General features: G+C 32.2%; 1 protein-coding gene across 1 annotated transcript; it reads right to left on the reverse strand.

Annotated features, from left to right (window-relative positions):
- Positions 1-3,377: 3,377 nt before the first annotated feature.
- On the reverse strand, positions 3,378-6,478 carry LOC106405622 (protein DETOXIFICATION 16). Its single transcript, XM_013846141.3, has 8 exons — positions 6,114-6,478; positions 5,047-5,591; positions 4,601-4,687; positions 4,450-4,506; positions 4,123-4,361; positions 3,923-4,041; positions 3,727-3,813; positions 3,378-3,648 (listed from the first exon to the last, which is right to left on the reverse strand). The coding sequence occupies exons 1-8, from the start codon at positions 6,363-6,365 to the stop codon at positions 3,580-3,582; spliced, it is 1,455 nt and encodes a 484-aa protein (XP_013701595.2). The 5' UTR covers positions 6,366-6,478; the 3' UTR covers positions 3,378-3,579.
- Between the last annotated feature and the right edge of the window lie 8,376 nt (positions 6,479-14,854).

Genomic DNA, 14,854 nt, shown 5'->3' on the forward strand with positions numbered 1-14,854 from the left:
ATTCCGTAGTTTTTATTTAAGGAAAGTGCGAGAATATTCTTTTGTATACTATTTATCAATTGAATAGTTAGTTTAATAAAAAGTATAATCTAAATAAGATGGACCAACCTATTTATCTAAGAATTCTGAATTTCATTCTCATGGTGACACGTGGCTACAAAACAATGTGTAATATTTCTCAATTAGTATATAAGGGATGACTTCATTTTATTTTTGTCAGCAATTACTATGACTTCATTTTGGTTGTGTTTTTCTAAACTTTTTGGAATATTTTTATTTTCCGACGATTTTTTAAATCAGATATATATTCGTTTTGTTCTGATCTTCGTTGTAATGTTTATCGCAGATTGTCGACGGATATCGAAATTGTTCGCAGAGTTCCATATAATTTGTTTCGGAAGGGATCTCTTCCGAAACCATTTAAACCAAATAAAAAGATCTATTTTCATCTAAAAACAGGTAATGGAAGTGATTGCATCCCGTTGTGAAGCTGGAAACAATTTCAATTGTTAAAAAGCGCGGAACAAGATCATTTTGATATCAATGTATTGGCAACATCCAAAAATTTTGTTTTGGACTTCATCAATGATTTTTTTTTGTCATATTTGTCAAATCATATTTTCTAACGGGTTAGATTGTTTTTCAATAATTTGTTTTGGCTCTGTTGACGGTGTGCATCATATCAAATTTTATGTTATTGTGTTTGATAAACAATATTGAATTAAAAAAAATTTAGCGAAAAAAGAACTCCGTACCTCTCTTTTCTTACCTTTTCCATTTTTGATTTTTTTTCTCCTTTTAACTCAATAAAGAAAACAAATCTACTCATTTTCTTTTGTTCTTCTTACATTTTAGTTAGATGACTTACATCTAACTAAAATTCTATTTTTTAGAGCTAAAGTATTAATTTATATTACATGAAATCAGAACCGGGTACGTGGAAACGAAATCATATAAAGTCATAGAAGTAAAAATTTTGTAAAAAAACTAAAAGCGGAAATATGTTGAAAGTGTATATATTTATTCAAAATATAATAATAATTTTATAAACTTATGAGTAAAGATATAAGTCAGACTGTATAACAAATATCATGCGCAAGATAATTTATTCAAAATATTATAATAATTTTATAAACTCATCTCATCTCTCTCTCTCTACATAATGAGCAATCATCGGGTTCCTCTTCCACGAGTGGTGGTTGGACAAGAGTCAAAACTCAAGGGATCCCTATTAGGTGTTACTGCGGTTCAGGTGTCATCGAGCTCATCTCCAAATCCGATCCAAACCCTTACTGCCGATATTATCGATGTTGCCATGCGACTCAAATGAAAAAAAACATTCAGTTTTAGTTATTAGTGTTTCACGTTGTCTAAACCGCCATTAATTTCTCTATTTTGTAGCTTATGAACAAAAATCATGTCTTCAGATGGTTCCATGAGGCATTCAAGTATGAGATGCAACAGTTGGACTACCAAGTTCGTTTGCTAGAAGAAGAGCTTCAACTTCTCAAAGCGACCATGAGAACTGAAGGAACCAATAATGGAAGGATAGTTGTAGGTTGTTGTTTAATCCATGTTGTCATAGTTCTAGGGATTCGGTATTACATGTAATTTGAACTTCTATCAAGTTAATGCAATTATAACGTACTCTACAACTTTGAAGATAAAATTATACACTTGTTTGTTTGTTTACAAGTATACATGTATAATTCTAATAATTGTGAACAACTTTGAGGATTACATTATTAATATTGTCCTTCTAATACTTTAAAATTTGTATATTTCATAAAATTAACTCTATTATTATATGGTTAGATGAGAAATGATTGTAGAAAACTCCACATGGAAATGCAAAATGCTAAAACTCTCATCACTCTGGTTCAAAGAAAAGTTTGTGTATAAGTGTTTTCCTCTGCAGCTTCAAGAGGAAAACACATAGCAGTTCATGATATACATTTTAATGTTTGTGTTTTTATGGTTGTATAACTGAGTGAAATTTAGTAAAACTGCTAAAAATCCAAAAAAAAGAATAGTAATGGAGATAAAATTCTAAACGTGTTTGCTTGTTTACAAGTATGCACATATTATTATAATAATTTTAAAAATATTTGTGATTTAAATTGAAAATAATAATTCTATTAAAAATTGTTATGCTTGTTTGATTGTTTACAAGTATTACCTTAACTTTCTGTTAATATTGACTTTGTGGATCCATAAAAATTATATATTTCATAAATTAACTAGATTATTACATGGTTAGATGAGAAATAATTGTAGAAAACTGAATATAACTGATACAACCATAACATAATTCTCTTGAGATCAGTACAACTAAGAAATTTGGAAAAAAAAAGTGAAACTTTGAAGATATTTGCAAAACTGCAAACTTGATAAAACTTATATCACAAATTGTGTGTGTGGGGGGGGGGGGGGGGGGGGGGTTTGAAAATTTTGAATTGGTGCCCAAAACAAAATCTATTAAAAATAATAATTCTATTAAAAATTGTGATGCTTGTTTACAAGTATTACCTTTAACTTTCTGTTAATATTGGCTTTGTGGATCCATAAAAATTATATATTTCATGAATTAACTACATTATTACATGGTTAGATGAGAAATAATTGTAGAAAACTGAATATAACTGATACAACCATAACATAATTCTCGAGGTCAGTACAACTAAGAAATTTGGAAAAAAAAAAGTGAAACTTTGAAGATATTTGCAAAACTGCAAACTTGATAAAATTTATATCACAAATTGTGTGGGGGGGGGGGGGATATTGAGATTGAACCTTTGATTAAATACTACAAAAGAAGAATAAGAAGAGTAGCCTAGAAGAAGCTGCAAAGGAATGGAAGAAGAAGAAGAAACGTGAAAAGCAAGAAAGGAGGAAGAACAAGAAGTCAAGGAAGAAAACTTGGTTGTGTAACTAGAAGTTACACAACAAGAAGAATAAGATATCTAGTTAGTTGCAAAGCTAACTAAGTTAAGTTGAATTTGTTAGAATAAGATAAGTTTGCTTGTGGAACTAGTCTATGGCCTAATATAGAGGCATGGACAAGTGGGAGTAGGTAAAGCTATAAGTGTAAGGGAGAGTAAGTGGAGTTAGTAGAGAAATCTACTATAAGTATGTATGGTTGTGTTTGAAGAAGAATTAATGAAAAAGAGTTAAAAACTTAAAAGATGTAGACATACAAAGTGTTCTCTCTTCTCTCTATACAAACAAAAAAAAAATGTTAGAGAGTAAAGAGAGAGTGTGAGCTTGTGTTATGATTATACACAAGTGAGAACAAAGAGTGAGGGAGTGAGTGTGCTTTTGGATGATTAAACACAAGTAATAAAGAGAGTTAACAAAACAGAGAGAAGCTGGCCGTGAGTGATGAAACGTTAGAGAGTAAAGAGAGAGTGTGAGCTTGTGTTATGATTATACACAAGTGAGAACAAAGAGTGAGGGAGTGAGTGTGCTTTTGGATGATGAAACACAAATAACAAAGAGAGTTAACAAAACAGAGAGAAGCTGGCCGTGAGTGACGAAGAGTGAGATAGGCCAAGCCAAAGAAGAGCAGAATGACAACAATTATGGATCCATTGGAGGAGCATCCCTCACACCTGAAGAAGACTCGACTCTTTTTGTTGCTTTCTTGGCCTATCCATTAAAATTACAGAATTATCATATATTAGTTATAGGTAAAACAGTAAGTGAACAACAAAGCTTTTTTCTTACCTCTTCATCCCAATTCGTAAAGACGGTGACAAGTGAAAGACATATAACTTGAACAACCAATGCGCATATGATTCCAAGCCAAAGGCCCTTCATATCAAAATGATTATCACATTTTCTTTTAGATTACTACAGTTAAAATTAATGGTTATTTTGGAGAAAAGGTTATGAAATTTGAGTTGATTTAATTTTAATTTACCCGACCACCAACGTGAAAGTGAAAACCAAGTAACAAGCCTGAAGGTACTCCAACAAAATAATATGATCCAAGATTTATGAATGCTCCTATCTTCTGCCATCCACATCCTCTGGCAACCCCTATTAAACCAGAAAAAAATTAATTAGCAATAACCATACTTAACCAAGTGTCTCTACTTGTACGCAAAGAAAAAAAGGAACCTGAGAGAACACACTGAAGATTGTCAAGAAAATTGCCTAAGGCCAGAATCGGCATCAATGAGGCTACATAGGTGACTACTTCCGGTTCACTACTGTAAGCCATTCCCCATATATTCCTTATCAGTATCAAAACCAATCCAATCACTATACTTTCTGCGATTGCGATGCAAATGACCACACGCACCGCAAGCTTAGCCACTCTTGGATTCCCCGCTCCTAGCTCGTTTGACACCCTCGTACTGCAAGTATTTTAAAGGAAATTCGATATAGTTTTATAATGAGTTTGATATTAAGGTTACGTGATTTGGGTTATATATGTTTAATTACCTTGCAGCACCACTAAGCCCAAACGGGATCATCCATACTGTTCCTGCTGTATTAAGGCTGCACGTAAACAAAATTTAGTTACTCCCAAAATTTAACTAAATACTCTTGGATTAGGAAGATAAATATATTCAGTTATAAGTTTTGTTCTTACCAGATTGAGAGAACAGAAGTTTCGAGAACCGGGTTTGGAAGCAGTCCTGATAAGAGAACCAGAAGCTCAAAGGACCACATCTCTAAGCTGCACTCAAACAAATCTAACTTGTGAACAAAAAGGCGTTCTTGACCCGTTGACCGCAAGCAGACTAGTTATTCCGGGTAACTCTCCAATACAATACATTTTAAATATCATAAATTTAGTATTTAAGAGACAAAATCTCAAAAATAGCACTCATTTTTAGGGGAAAAAACTAAATTACTCTTAATTATAAACTCTAATCCCACCATCCCATAAATACTAAACCATAAACACTGATTACTAAACATAAACCCAAATATTATATAAAAGCCTTTTTAACTTTTAAATGTTATTTTAGAAATTATTTGAGAGTATTTATAAAAGTTTGTTATCTCTTGTTATTTTTTTTACTTACCACTTACCAGACCATAAGTGCAGAAGGAATAGCTAGTCTCATAAAAGGGAGGATGTCGTGTAGAGCCTCCTTAGAGAAACCGGTCCAAGTCAGTGAGCAAGAAGGCGATAACTTTACGTAACAGAACAAGAGTACGACATTAAGCCAATACGAGATAGTGTTAGCCACAGCAGCTCCTTTAAAACCTAAACCGGATTTCAAAACCAAGACCCAACATAGGAGGACATGAAGACAGGTGGTGATTCCAGAGCAGATGACCACAGGAAACACATTGTTTTGTGCCTGCAAAAACCTGTTAAAGCATTGAAGTAGACCATAGGCAAATATGCTTGGGATCATGAATCTTGCGTAGGAGCCAGCGAGTGTAGCAATGGATTTGTCTTGTCCGACGAAGAGAAGAAGGTGTTCTGTGTTAAACCAAATGATGGAGATAGGAACAGAGAGTAGTGTAAGAACAAACATTGCTCTTTGCATTTGTATCCCCAACATTCCATACATCTTTGCTCCGAATGATTGGCCACAAAGGGTATCTAACGCACTTGCTGTTCCCATCTGTTCATGAGGAAATGAAAAATGGTGGATTTAGTGTAGTTTTCTTGCTTCACAAGTTTCTGTTAACGCAATTTGTAAACAAATACGTGAATATTAAACTTTGATATAATGACATCTTTCACTGTTTTAATGTTACATATTGGCTTCAAGTTTAAGTAGGAAAAGGGGAAAAAATTTATGCACAATGTTTTAAGAAGACTTTGATAGCTTGGCGTTTTTACTTTTGTCCGTAAAATGACAATTGTTTTTGTCGTTATTAAAATTCAAAAGGAGTGGTAGCAAAAATGCATACGCAAGTTGAATATTCAAACAAAGTGACCTGATATGTCCATAATATATAACTTTAATGGTTTAAAAGGTAGATTAAAATCCAAAGGTGCATAAGAAAGGAAATAAAGTTACCCTTTAGCCAATCAGTTTAGAATTCGCTAATTTCCTATGATCAAATTTCAATAAATTAAGATACATGCTTAAGTAGAAATCAATATGAGATATATGTAAAGTGAAAGTGAAAAAACTAACGAGGAAACTGAAGCCGGTGACGGAGGCAAAAGAGGTGGCGATGGAGGCAGCAGAAAGAGGAAGAGAGCCAAGATGGCCGACGAACATGACAGAGATGACTTGAAGGCAAAACTGAAGAAGACTGACGCCGATTAGTGGACCCGATAGCCATAGCTGCTTCTTCACTTCTTCTTTTACACTACTTTTCTTCTCTTTCTCTCCGATTAGAGGCCATGATAATACATTATTTCCTGTTTCTCTCTCTTCCCTCATTGTCTTTTAATCTAGGCAAATAAATAGCAAAAGATAATGACGAGTAACAAGGATCTTTCATGCTTTAAGGGGTTATTGTGTTTGGTTTGGTCTCTCTCTCTCTCTACTGATGTGTGGTGTGTGGGGAGTGGGCACTAGTACTTTTTATTTGTTTTCATATTGGTCAATTGTAATATCCGGCTATTTGACACAAGGACATGCAGCTTTAAATTATAAATTAGTGTATGTCACCCACTCATATTGTAGGCTATGTTTTTATTTGTTTCAAAATTCAGCTTTAAGAATTTCTTTTAGGCTTCGGAATAAATATATATTTGGATCCAAATAACCAAGGGTTAATTTGTGTAATAGCCAATTTTAAGAGAAAATTAAGAATATGACAATGATGTTGACATAATTAGATTTTCTATAATTTTTTCTCTTTTTCCGGTTTTTTCCTTTTTCTAAAACGGTTAACGGTGATAACACATAAAGATCATGTATCACTTAAATGAAAAATAAAATAAAATATATTGTTACAGTGATGGTGGTTATGGCATCGACGATGATGGTGATTACGGTGGCGGTAACTATGTATTAGTTAGGGAGGAAGAGGAAGTGACGGTCATAGATATGGGAAAAACAATGGATTTTGTATCTTTTCGGGTTTTATGTTTATTTTTTCTTTAATTGAACCCCATTTTACGAACTCTTGAAGGCAAGAATCTTAGCACTGAACGCTTCATTTTTGCTCAACTGTAATCGTTCATCTTATTCTTCTCGCACCACAAATTAAATTTTAATAGTTCACTTCATTTGGAGATGTCTCTTAGAGAAATCAAACTGTATCCTGCCTCTGTTCAGGTGAACTGTATTGACTCAACGTTTCAAGCAGAAGCAGAGTTTCAGAGCGAGGCGAAGAAGCTGCAGCAAGTGCAGTTTAAGCCAGGAGAACAAGTGACTTTTGGAGCCGTTTTGAGCGTGCCCATGCATGTGTTGTGGGCGGTTACCGCATGCCAAAGAAACAAAAGGCTGCAAGCTGCATAGAAAGATACTTGGTGTGTATAGACCATCCAAGTCAGAAGCTCTGTATATTTGTGGACCAGTGTGGTTGGATTCTTGTTTGTTGTATTAAGTGAAAGATGGATATATGCTCTTATGTCTAGTGTTGTGGGTATTTGATCATTTGATAAAGAAGCACATATGTAATATTGAGTGTATTTTATCAACTACTTGGCTCATGATAATCTCACTTCAAGAACAGAGCTCAATGAAATAGTAAACCCCCAACATCTATTCAATATTCAAGAATATACCTCTACACAATCCATAGAAACACTTGGAAAACAATGACGAAGGTTTAAGACTCAATTCACCCTAGATTACCCCAAATAACTAGCCGACTCTTGTTAGTAGTCAAGACCGAATCTAAGCATAATCCAGTAAAACAATAACATTGGTCCCTAAAATTTTAAAAGTTTTTAACATAGGCTAAACCGCTTAAGCTTCCAAATTGTGAAAAATATATTATTACTTAAAAGAAAATTTTATAGTTCCATCCCACCTTGTTAGTAGTTTAGTACCTTAATCAACACTGGTTACAATTAGAATCGATACCCTCTCCAGCAGATTATTTGCCATATGTTGAACATATCTGCTGAGTTGAGCGGGAGCAGAAACCCTCTCTTTAAAACCATATATATTTCAATAAACAAAAGTTCAGTGTTAATTCAAGATGCTAGATTTTTTGTTTCACAAGCAATTTGACTGAAGAGTTAAATGACAATGATATGGGATAACTTGTTTATCACATACAGTGAAGATCCGATCAAAACAATTGTAGTTGAACTTTATAAAAATCAATTACCCGCAATAGCTTAACCTAAATCTATCTTATTAAAATAGAAACACTCCTTAGGACCTAAGCTTTAGTCATACATTATATTACTTTAAATGTCATTAGTAATTAATAAAAATAGTAAAGATAATTATGGAAACAACCATTATACTACTAAATGTGTTTCCAAATAACACAACAACTAGGTAATAACCCGCGCCTTACGCGGAATGTGATTATTAGTTTTGTTATTTTTTAATAAGGAGACATTAATCTGTTTAATCTGAATATCAGTTTGGTTTTAGGTTGTTTTTTTGGTTTTTAAACTCCTAAAATATAACCATCATTTTAAATCAATATTTATTTGGTTTGTTCGGTTAAAATGTTTGATGTTTTTGTTTTTTTTTTTTCTGTGATAATCAAAATTATTACTATTTGTTTATTTTCATGTTATGAATCTTAAATAGTCGTGATGTTGAACCAATGGTTTCATATTATAGTTTCTAAACGGGTAATAGTTAAGAAAAAGAAAAGAACTCATTAAGATAAATAATTTTACTACAGTTTGGTCAATAGTGAAAGAAGCATTAAGAAAAAAAAATATTTTAACTTTCAAAAAAATTAGATATTTCAGTTGTGGTAAATACTTAGTTATAAGGTGCTCACGTGAATATGCACATGTATGTGTATGTAAAAGTATATAAAGATGGTTGACAAATATATAAACATACTGTTAATTAATATTAAATGACATTGTTTCAAAATAATACATGAAAAATAAAATTCCTAAAATGAAATTATTTAAAAACAAAAATATTGTAAAATTTATGTAAACTATAATATATAACTTATATATAATTATTTAAATATATATATATATATATGCATATAACGGATCAAATTGGATATCCATTCCTATAAATATTGATATTTGTGATTTGCTTTTTTCGGACATTGCATTTTTAGTATTTGATTTGCTTCGTAGAGTAACGGATATACAGATTTTTCGGTTCGAATCGAAACGGATAACGAATCGAATCAAAATTTATGAATAATTTGTCCAGCTCTATTCATAAACTGTAAAAATAACGTAAAGAAGAACCATGCATGTGAGTCTTTTATTAAAAAACATAAAGTACATGGTGTGAACATATTTATGTAGAGTTTGGCTGAGAAGTTCTCTACATGTGACATATGTCAATTTTAGTGTAAACGCATTTATTACAATGCTTCTATACATGACATGTGTCCAGTTTAGTGTGAACGCATTTATTACAATGTTTCTCCTTTAATATATAAGAGATTAATAATATTGTGTGAAATATATGAGGTCCTGCTTTTTTAATAAGTTTTATTTATGTTCTTTTAAATTATTTGATAAGTCAAATAATTGACTAAAATACTCAACGAAATTATGAAAAAGTTGAAAATAAATATAGCTATGTATCGTAGGTTTAGATACTATAAAATAATTTCATTTAATATGAAATTAACTAATTTAATGGATTTTTTATTTATATTTCATTGAAAATTCCACTCGTTTAAACTTAATATAGTTTTCATATTAGATTCTTAGTTTTAGACTTTTTTTTTGGGAAATTTGCCAATACTAACCCACAACTTGATTTTAACCCTAAACCCATATCCAAACTTGAATCAAATGCAAAACTAACCTAAAAGCCTTGTGAAATTACAGCCCAACCCCTTGTGACTAAACAAAAAAACAGAAGCTATTTTTACGAATATATCTCCAGTAAATCGTCTGAGATGTTGGAAGTCTGGACGACTTCAAAATAAGTCTTCTGGTGAAGCTGATCTTAAAAATAATTTATAATTTTTTTAAAAAATATTTTGATAAGCGAAAAATTAAAATCATGTAACTATAAATAGTTTTAAGTTATATAAATTAAAATATAACAAAATTGAATTGTTTTCAACATAGATGAGTGTAGGTAGTGAATCATGGTATTCTTTGCTATAGGGTTTGGCAACATATGTTGTAGTATTGTATGTATTCTTAGGATTAGATTTTGAAAAGCTTGAACGTTTTTTTGAAAAATTAAATTTTTACCTATACGTGTTTATTTTTGTGTATAGTAAACACTTTTGAAGTTTTATTTCATTTTATGAAGTGTTTAGTTAGTTAATTAAGTTTAGGGGTTATGTTTAGGGTCTATACGACTTACATTTCAGTCGTCTAGTGAAAAAATTAAAACAGACGATTTACATGTAAGTCGTCCAAATATTCCCGCCTAAAATTTTTTTTTAAATTATTTTCCCGCTTAAATCATTTAAACCAGACGACTTACTTGTTAGTCGCCTGGGAAGTTTTCTATTTTAGTTTTCCGCTAAAATTATTTTAATTTCCCGCTAAAAATATTAAAGTCTTCTGGACGACTTACAAGTAAGTCGTCTAGGAAGTCGTCTGAATCAAAAATATTTAACCTAATTGGATTTTTTGTCTCCCTATATAAAGAAAAAATTACACATTCTCTCTTCTCCTCTCAAATGGCTGCAATAAAAATGTAATGTTCATTATTCTAAAACTCTTCAACCTCTCTCTAATCTCTTTGACTTGAAAACACCAAATTTTATATGAATTTTTCAGTTTTGTCTCATGTCTTTCTTACTAATCTATCTTTTTTTGCAGGTTTTTAATCAGTTTGTACTCATCTTCCACTCATTTAAAGGTAAATCTATTAATTTTAGATATGTATTTTTGTGTGTTCTATAAAGGTAGATTTATATAATCTTCCACTCATTTTCTATGTTTTTAAACCATTTGAACGTTTTTGGATATGCAGATTTTTCAGATCTGGATTTGATATGCAGGTTTTTCAGATCTGGAAGACTTTTGGAACGACTTACCTGTTAGTCGTCTAAAATAGAATGAACTAGACGACTTCCATGAAGTCTTCTAGACGACTTCCATGAAGTCTTCCAGACGACTTCCATTTCAGTCGTCTGGACTTCCTGGAAGTCGTCTGGAAGACTTCATGGAAGTCGTCTGGACTTCCTGGAAGTCTTCTGACGAAGTCTCTCTTTCACAATAGATCTGAGCGTTTTGGTAAATTTTTATGTCTGATTTTTCTTCATTTGGTAACTTCTTGTTGCATAAAGTTCTTTTTTTTTCAAACTAAAACTCTCCAAACCCACTCTAATCTCTTTGACTTGAAAACACCAAACTTTATATGAATTTTTCAGTTTTGTCTCATGTCTTTCTTACTAATCTATCATCTTTGCAGGTTTTTAATCATATGGTACTCATCTTCCAATCATTTAAAGAATAGAGATATTAATTTTAGATATGTATTTTTGTGTGTTCTGTAAAGGTAGATTTATCTAATCTTCCACTCATTTTTTCTGTTTTCAAGCCATTTGAACGTTTTTGGATATGCAAGTTTTTCAAATCTGGATTTGATATGCAGATTTATTAAAGTTTGGTAGGCGTTGTCTGATGGTATCAGAGCCATGGTTGGGTAGGCGTCTAAAGTTTTGGGTGTTGGTGATCTATTAATCTTTTTCCTCCCTTTGGTTCTTATAGGTTAAAATCTTAGTCCTCCTGAGTGTTTTTGCCGGTCTAGACAAGGTTCTAAGTCCCGTAGGTGTTGGGAAAACAAAACCTCTCTTTAGACAGGATTGTAAGGAGTCTTAGATTTACACCTTTATTATCAAAAAATGGAATCATATTTTAGATCTTCATCATACAAATCCCAATCCGCCTCTTCTTCTTCCAGATCGGAAAAGAAAGCTATAAAAGATTCAAAAAAGATAGTAACTAGTCAAGAAACAACTATAGATGATTTCCAAGGATCAATTGATAATTGGGAGATTCCAAGAGTTCATAAAGATCAAATTTACCAAATCTCGAAAATGAATTTTCTGAGAACAAATTTTTCTATTAAAACTGAGGAACGTGATATTCAACTTACAAAACCTTTTGAGACAATTCATTTATTTTCTGAAAGTGCTTTACAAAGGAATAGAGAAAAAAACTTTAAATATATTCATATTGGCTTGGTTCAAGTCGGCATAAAACCTCTTTCAAAAGAAGGGTTAAATACTTCAATATTAGCTATTTTAAGGGACACACGATTTAAAGTATTTGAAGATTCTTTGTTAAGCTCGGTTGAATCTAGTTTATGTACTGGACCAATTTCATTTGATTGCTATCCAAACTTTACTGTTTCTCTAAATGACAAAAATATCTTAAAATCTTTGGTGTTACAAGTTAAAACCCACAACTATGAAATGATTGAAGGATCAATTCCAATTGCTTTGATCTTTAGAGTTCATTACAAAGCTATGACAAGTGCATTTTCTTCAAAGGTAAAACTTTCCAGCAAAAAAGGGGAGACCCTGTTGCTTCAAACTGATCTTTCAAGATCCAACTCCGTTATTCCGAGATCCATCCAATGGAAAGATATAAATCTTCCAGACGAATGGGTCCTCGAAGGAGCGGTCCAACCAAAAATTCCTGCACCCCAAGAATCTATAGAACCAAATACACGTTTAAAACATATTAAACAATATCGTGATGGAAAAGTAAAACTGTCTTTTATCAGAAATAACCAAGATAGGATTGATGAATATTTGTGTGGATCTTCTTCTAACATGTGTGAATCCTCTTCTAACCCAGAAACTATTGATTTAGGAAGAGTCTCACAACTAGGTCATGATTTTCCTAGAGAAGAAAAGAGTATGAAATTCCGTCCCCGTTATTCAACCTCGGATATTCCAAATTCTGTTTTAAGAAATGTTAATTTTCAGTCACAGATTCCAAAACCAGTTTACTCTGCGGAAAACGATCTTTCACAAAATGAATTTATTACAAAATCTGAGCCAACAAGTCCAACTTTTTCAGCCATTACAGATAACATGTTAAATGAATTAAATGTTTTACAAAAAGAATTTTCAATTGACAAAGCGTTTTTAAGAGATGAATTTTACTCTAAAAATAATAGTCAAAAAAGGCTTTGGTTCTTCAAAAACTTTTTAAAAGAAAGAAATAACATTCAGAATGAATTTTATGATTATCTTCAAACACATAAGGTACAAATTTTATCTTTTAATTGGTTTGAAGATTATGCTTCTAAGAACAATATAAATTTTCCTTTTTCTAAAACAGTGAATCTAATTACCAATCGCAATAAAACTCCTGAATGGGAAACACTTGCTAATGGTAAAATTATTCGCTCAAATCATCCTCCTCCCCAAGGGATAAAGCTAGATTGGTTAGGAACCCCAATTGAAGCAATTCCTTTTAAACGACCCCAAGAAGATGATAAAGCTAATATAAAAAATATCATTGTTCAAAACAATTTTTCAAACACTAATCTTGGTACAATAAGCAAACAACTTGATAGGATTGAAAAATCAATCCAAAATCAAAACCCCATTCCAATGGAGTCTCCTTCTGAAAAGAAAAACAAAAGTCTCATGTTTAAACCTTTCCAAATTTCCAATTCAAGTGTCAAAACTTACCAAGACACAAACCTTGAATTCATTCGTGCCCTCCAAAGTCAATTAAGTAAAGCTGAAATAGGAGATAGTAGCATGCCACATATTTCTGATTTCCCCGATACTCCTACATCAAAAATCCAAATAAACACTCTAGCCAATGATTCAGACATTAGTGAATGTTCTGATCAAAATTCTGTCCCAAAAATAAACCGTCTTGATTGGCAAAACCATCAAGATCGTCAATTAATCTCAGCCCCTGATCTAGGACAAATCCAACCAATAGAGCAATCTCGATTTAACTCATCATCAGTCTATGACTGGAATATTGATGGTATATCTGAATATAACATTTTAAGTTTTCTCCAAAAAATGACAATGGCCACAAACGCTTATAGAACCCAAATAGGAAATGAGGATAAAACCGTAGCTGAACTCCTAATAGCTGGCTTTTCGGGACAGCTAAAAGGATGGTGGGATAATTACCTAACCAATCAGCAACGAACAGAAATCCTAGATTCAATTAAAACGGATGAAGATAATGTACCAATCCTAGATAATCTCGGAAATCCTCAACAAGATGCTGTTGCTACTTTAGTCATAGCCATAACCTTGCATTTTATAGGAGACCCCTCGGTCCTTCGAGATAAAAATGCTGAACTCCTTTCAAACCTTAAATGCAAAAAACTAAGTGATTTCCAATGGTACAAAAACACATTTCTTACTAGAGTCTTACTCCGTCAGGATTCTAACCAACCTTTTTGGAAAGAAAAATTCCTAGCTGGCCTTCCTACTCTCTTAGGAGACAAAGTTAGAAACAAAATTAGAGATTCCATGGGAACCCAAATAATAGACTATGATGATTTCACTTATGGAGAGTTGGTCAGTATTGTTCAACAAGAAGGTCTTAGGATATGCCAAGACCTGAAACTCCAGAAACATCTTAAATGGGAACTCAAAAGAACGAAAGTAGAATTAGGATCATTCTGTAAACAATTTGAAATAGACCCCCATCAAGGTAGTAAATCTTGTGTAGGAGATTGTAACAAAAACTACTACTCTAAAAATAAGTCTAGAAAACATTCTAGAAACTATAAAAGTTTGCCCAAAAAAAAAAAACTATAAAAGTTTTAGAAGTCGTGAAAATTCATGGAAAAAACCCCAAAACAAATTCCCTTCAAAGGAAACCCCAGCCAAAAAACCTTTCTATAAA

Source organism: Brassica napus, chromosome A10 (genome assembly GCF_020379485.1).
Source record: "Brassica napus cultivar Da-Ae chromosome A10, Da-Ae, whole genome shotgun sequence".
NCBI lineage: Eukaryota > Viridiplantae > Streptophyta > Magnoliopsida > Brassicales > Brassicaceae > Brassica > Brassica napus.

Bases quoted from the DNA above. Each gene is read 5' to 3' on its own strand.
- LOC106405622 (XM_013846141.3), bottom strand. From the start codon at position 6,365: ATGAGGGAAGAGAGAGAAACAGGAAATAATGTATTATCATGGCCTCTA. The intron at 4,688-5,046 runs GTAAGTGGTAAG...GTTTGAGTGCAG, and splicing joins CCTTCTGCACTTATGGTCTG to CTTAGAGATGTGGTCCTTTG. The intron at 3,814-3,922 runs GTAAATTAAAAT...TTTGATATGAAG, and splicing joins ACTTTCACGTTGGTGGTCGG to GGCCTTTGGCTTGGAATCAT.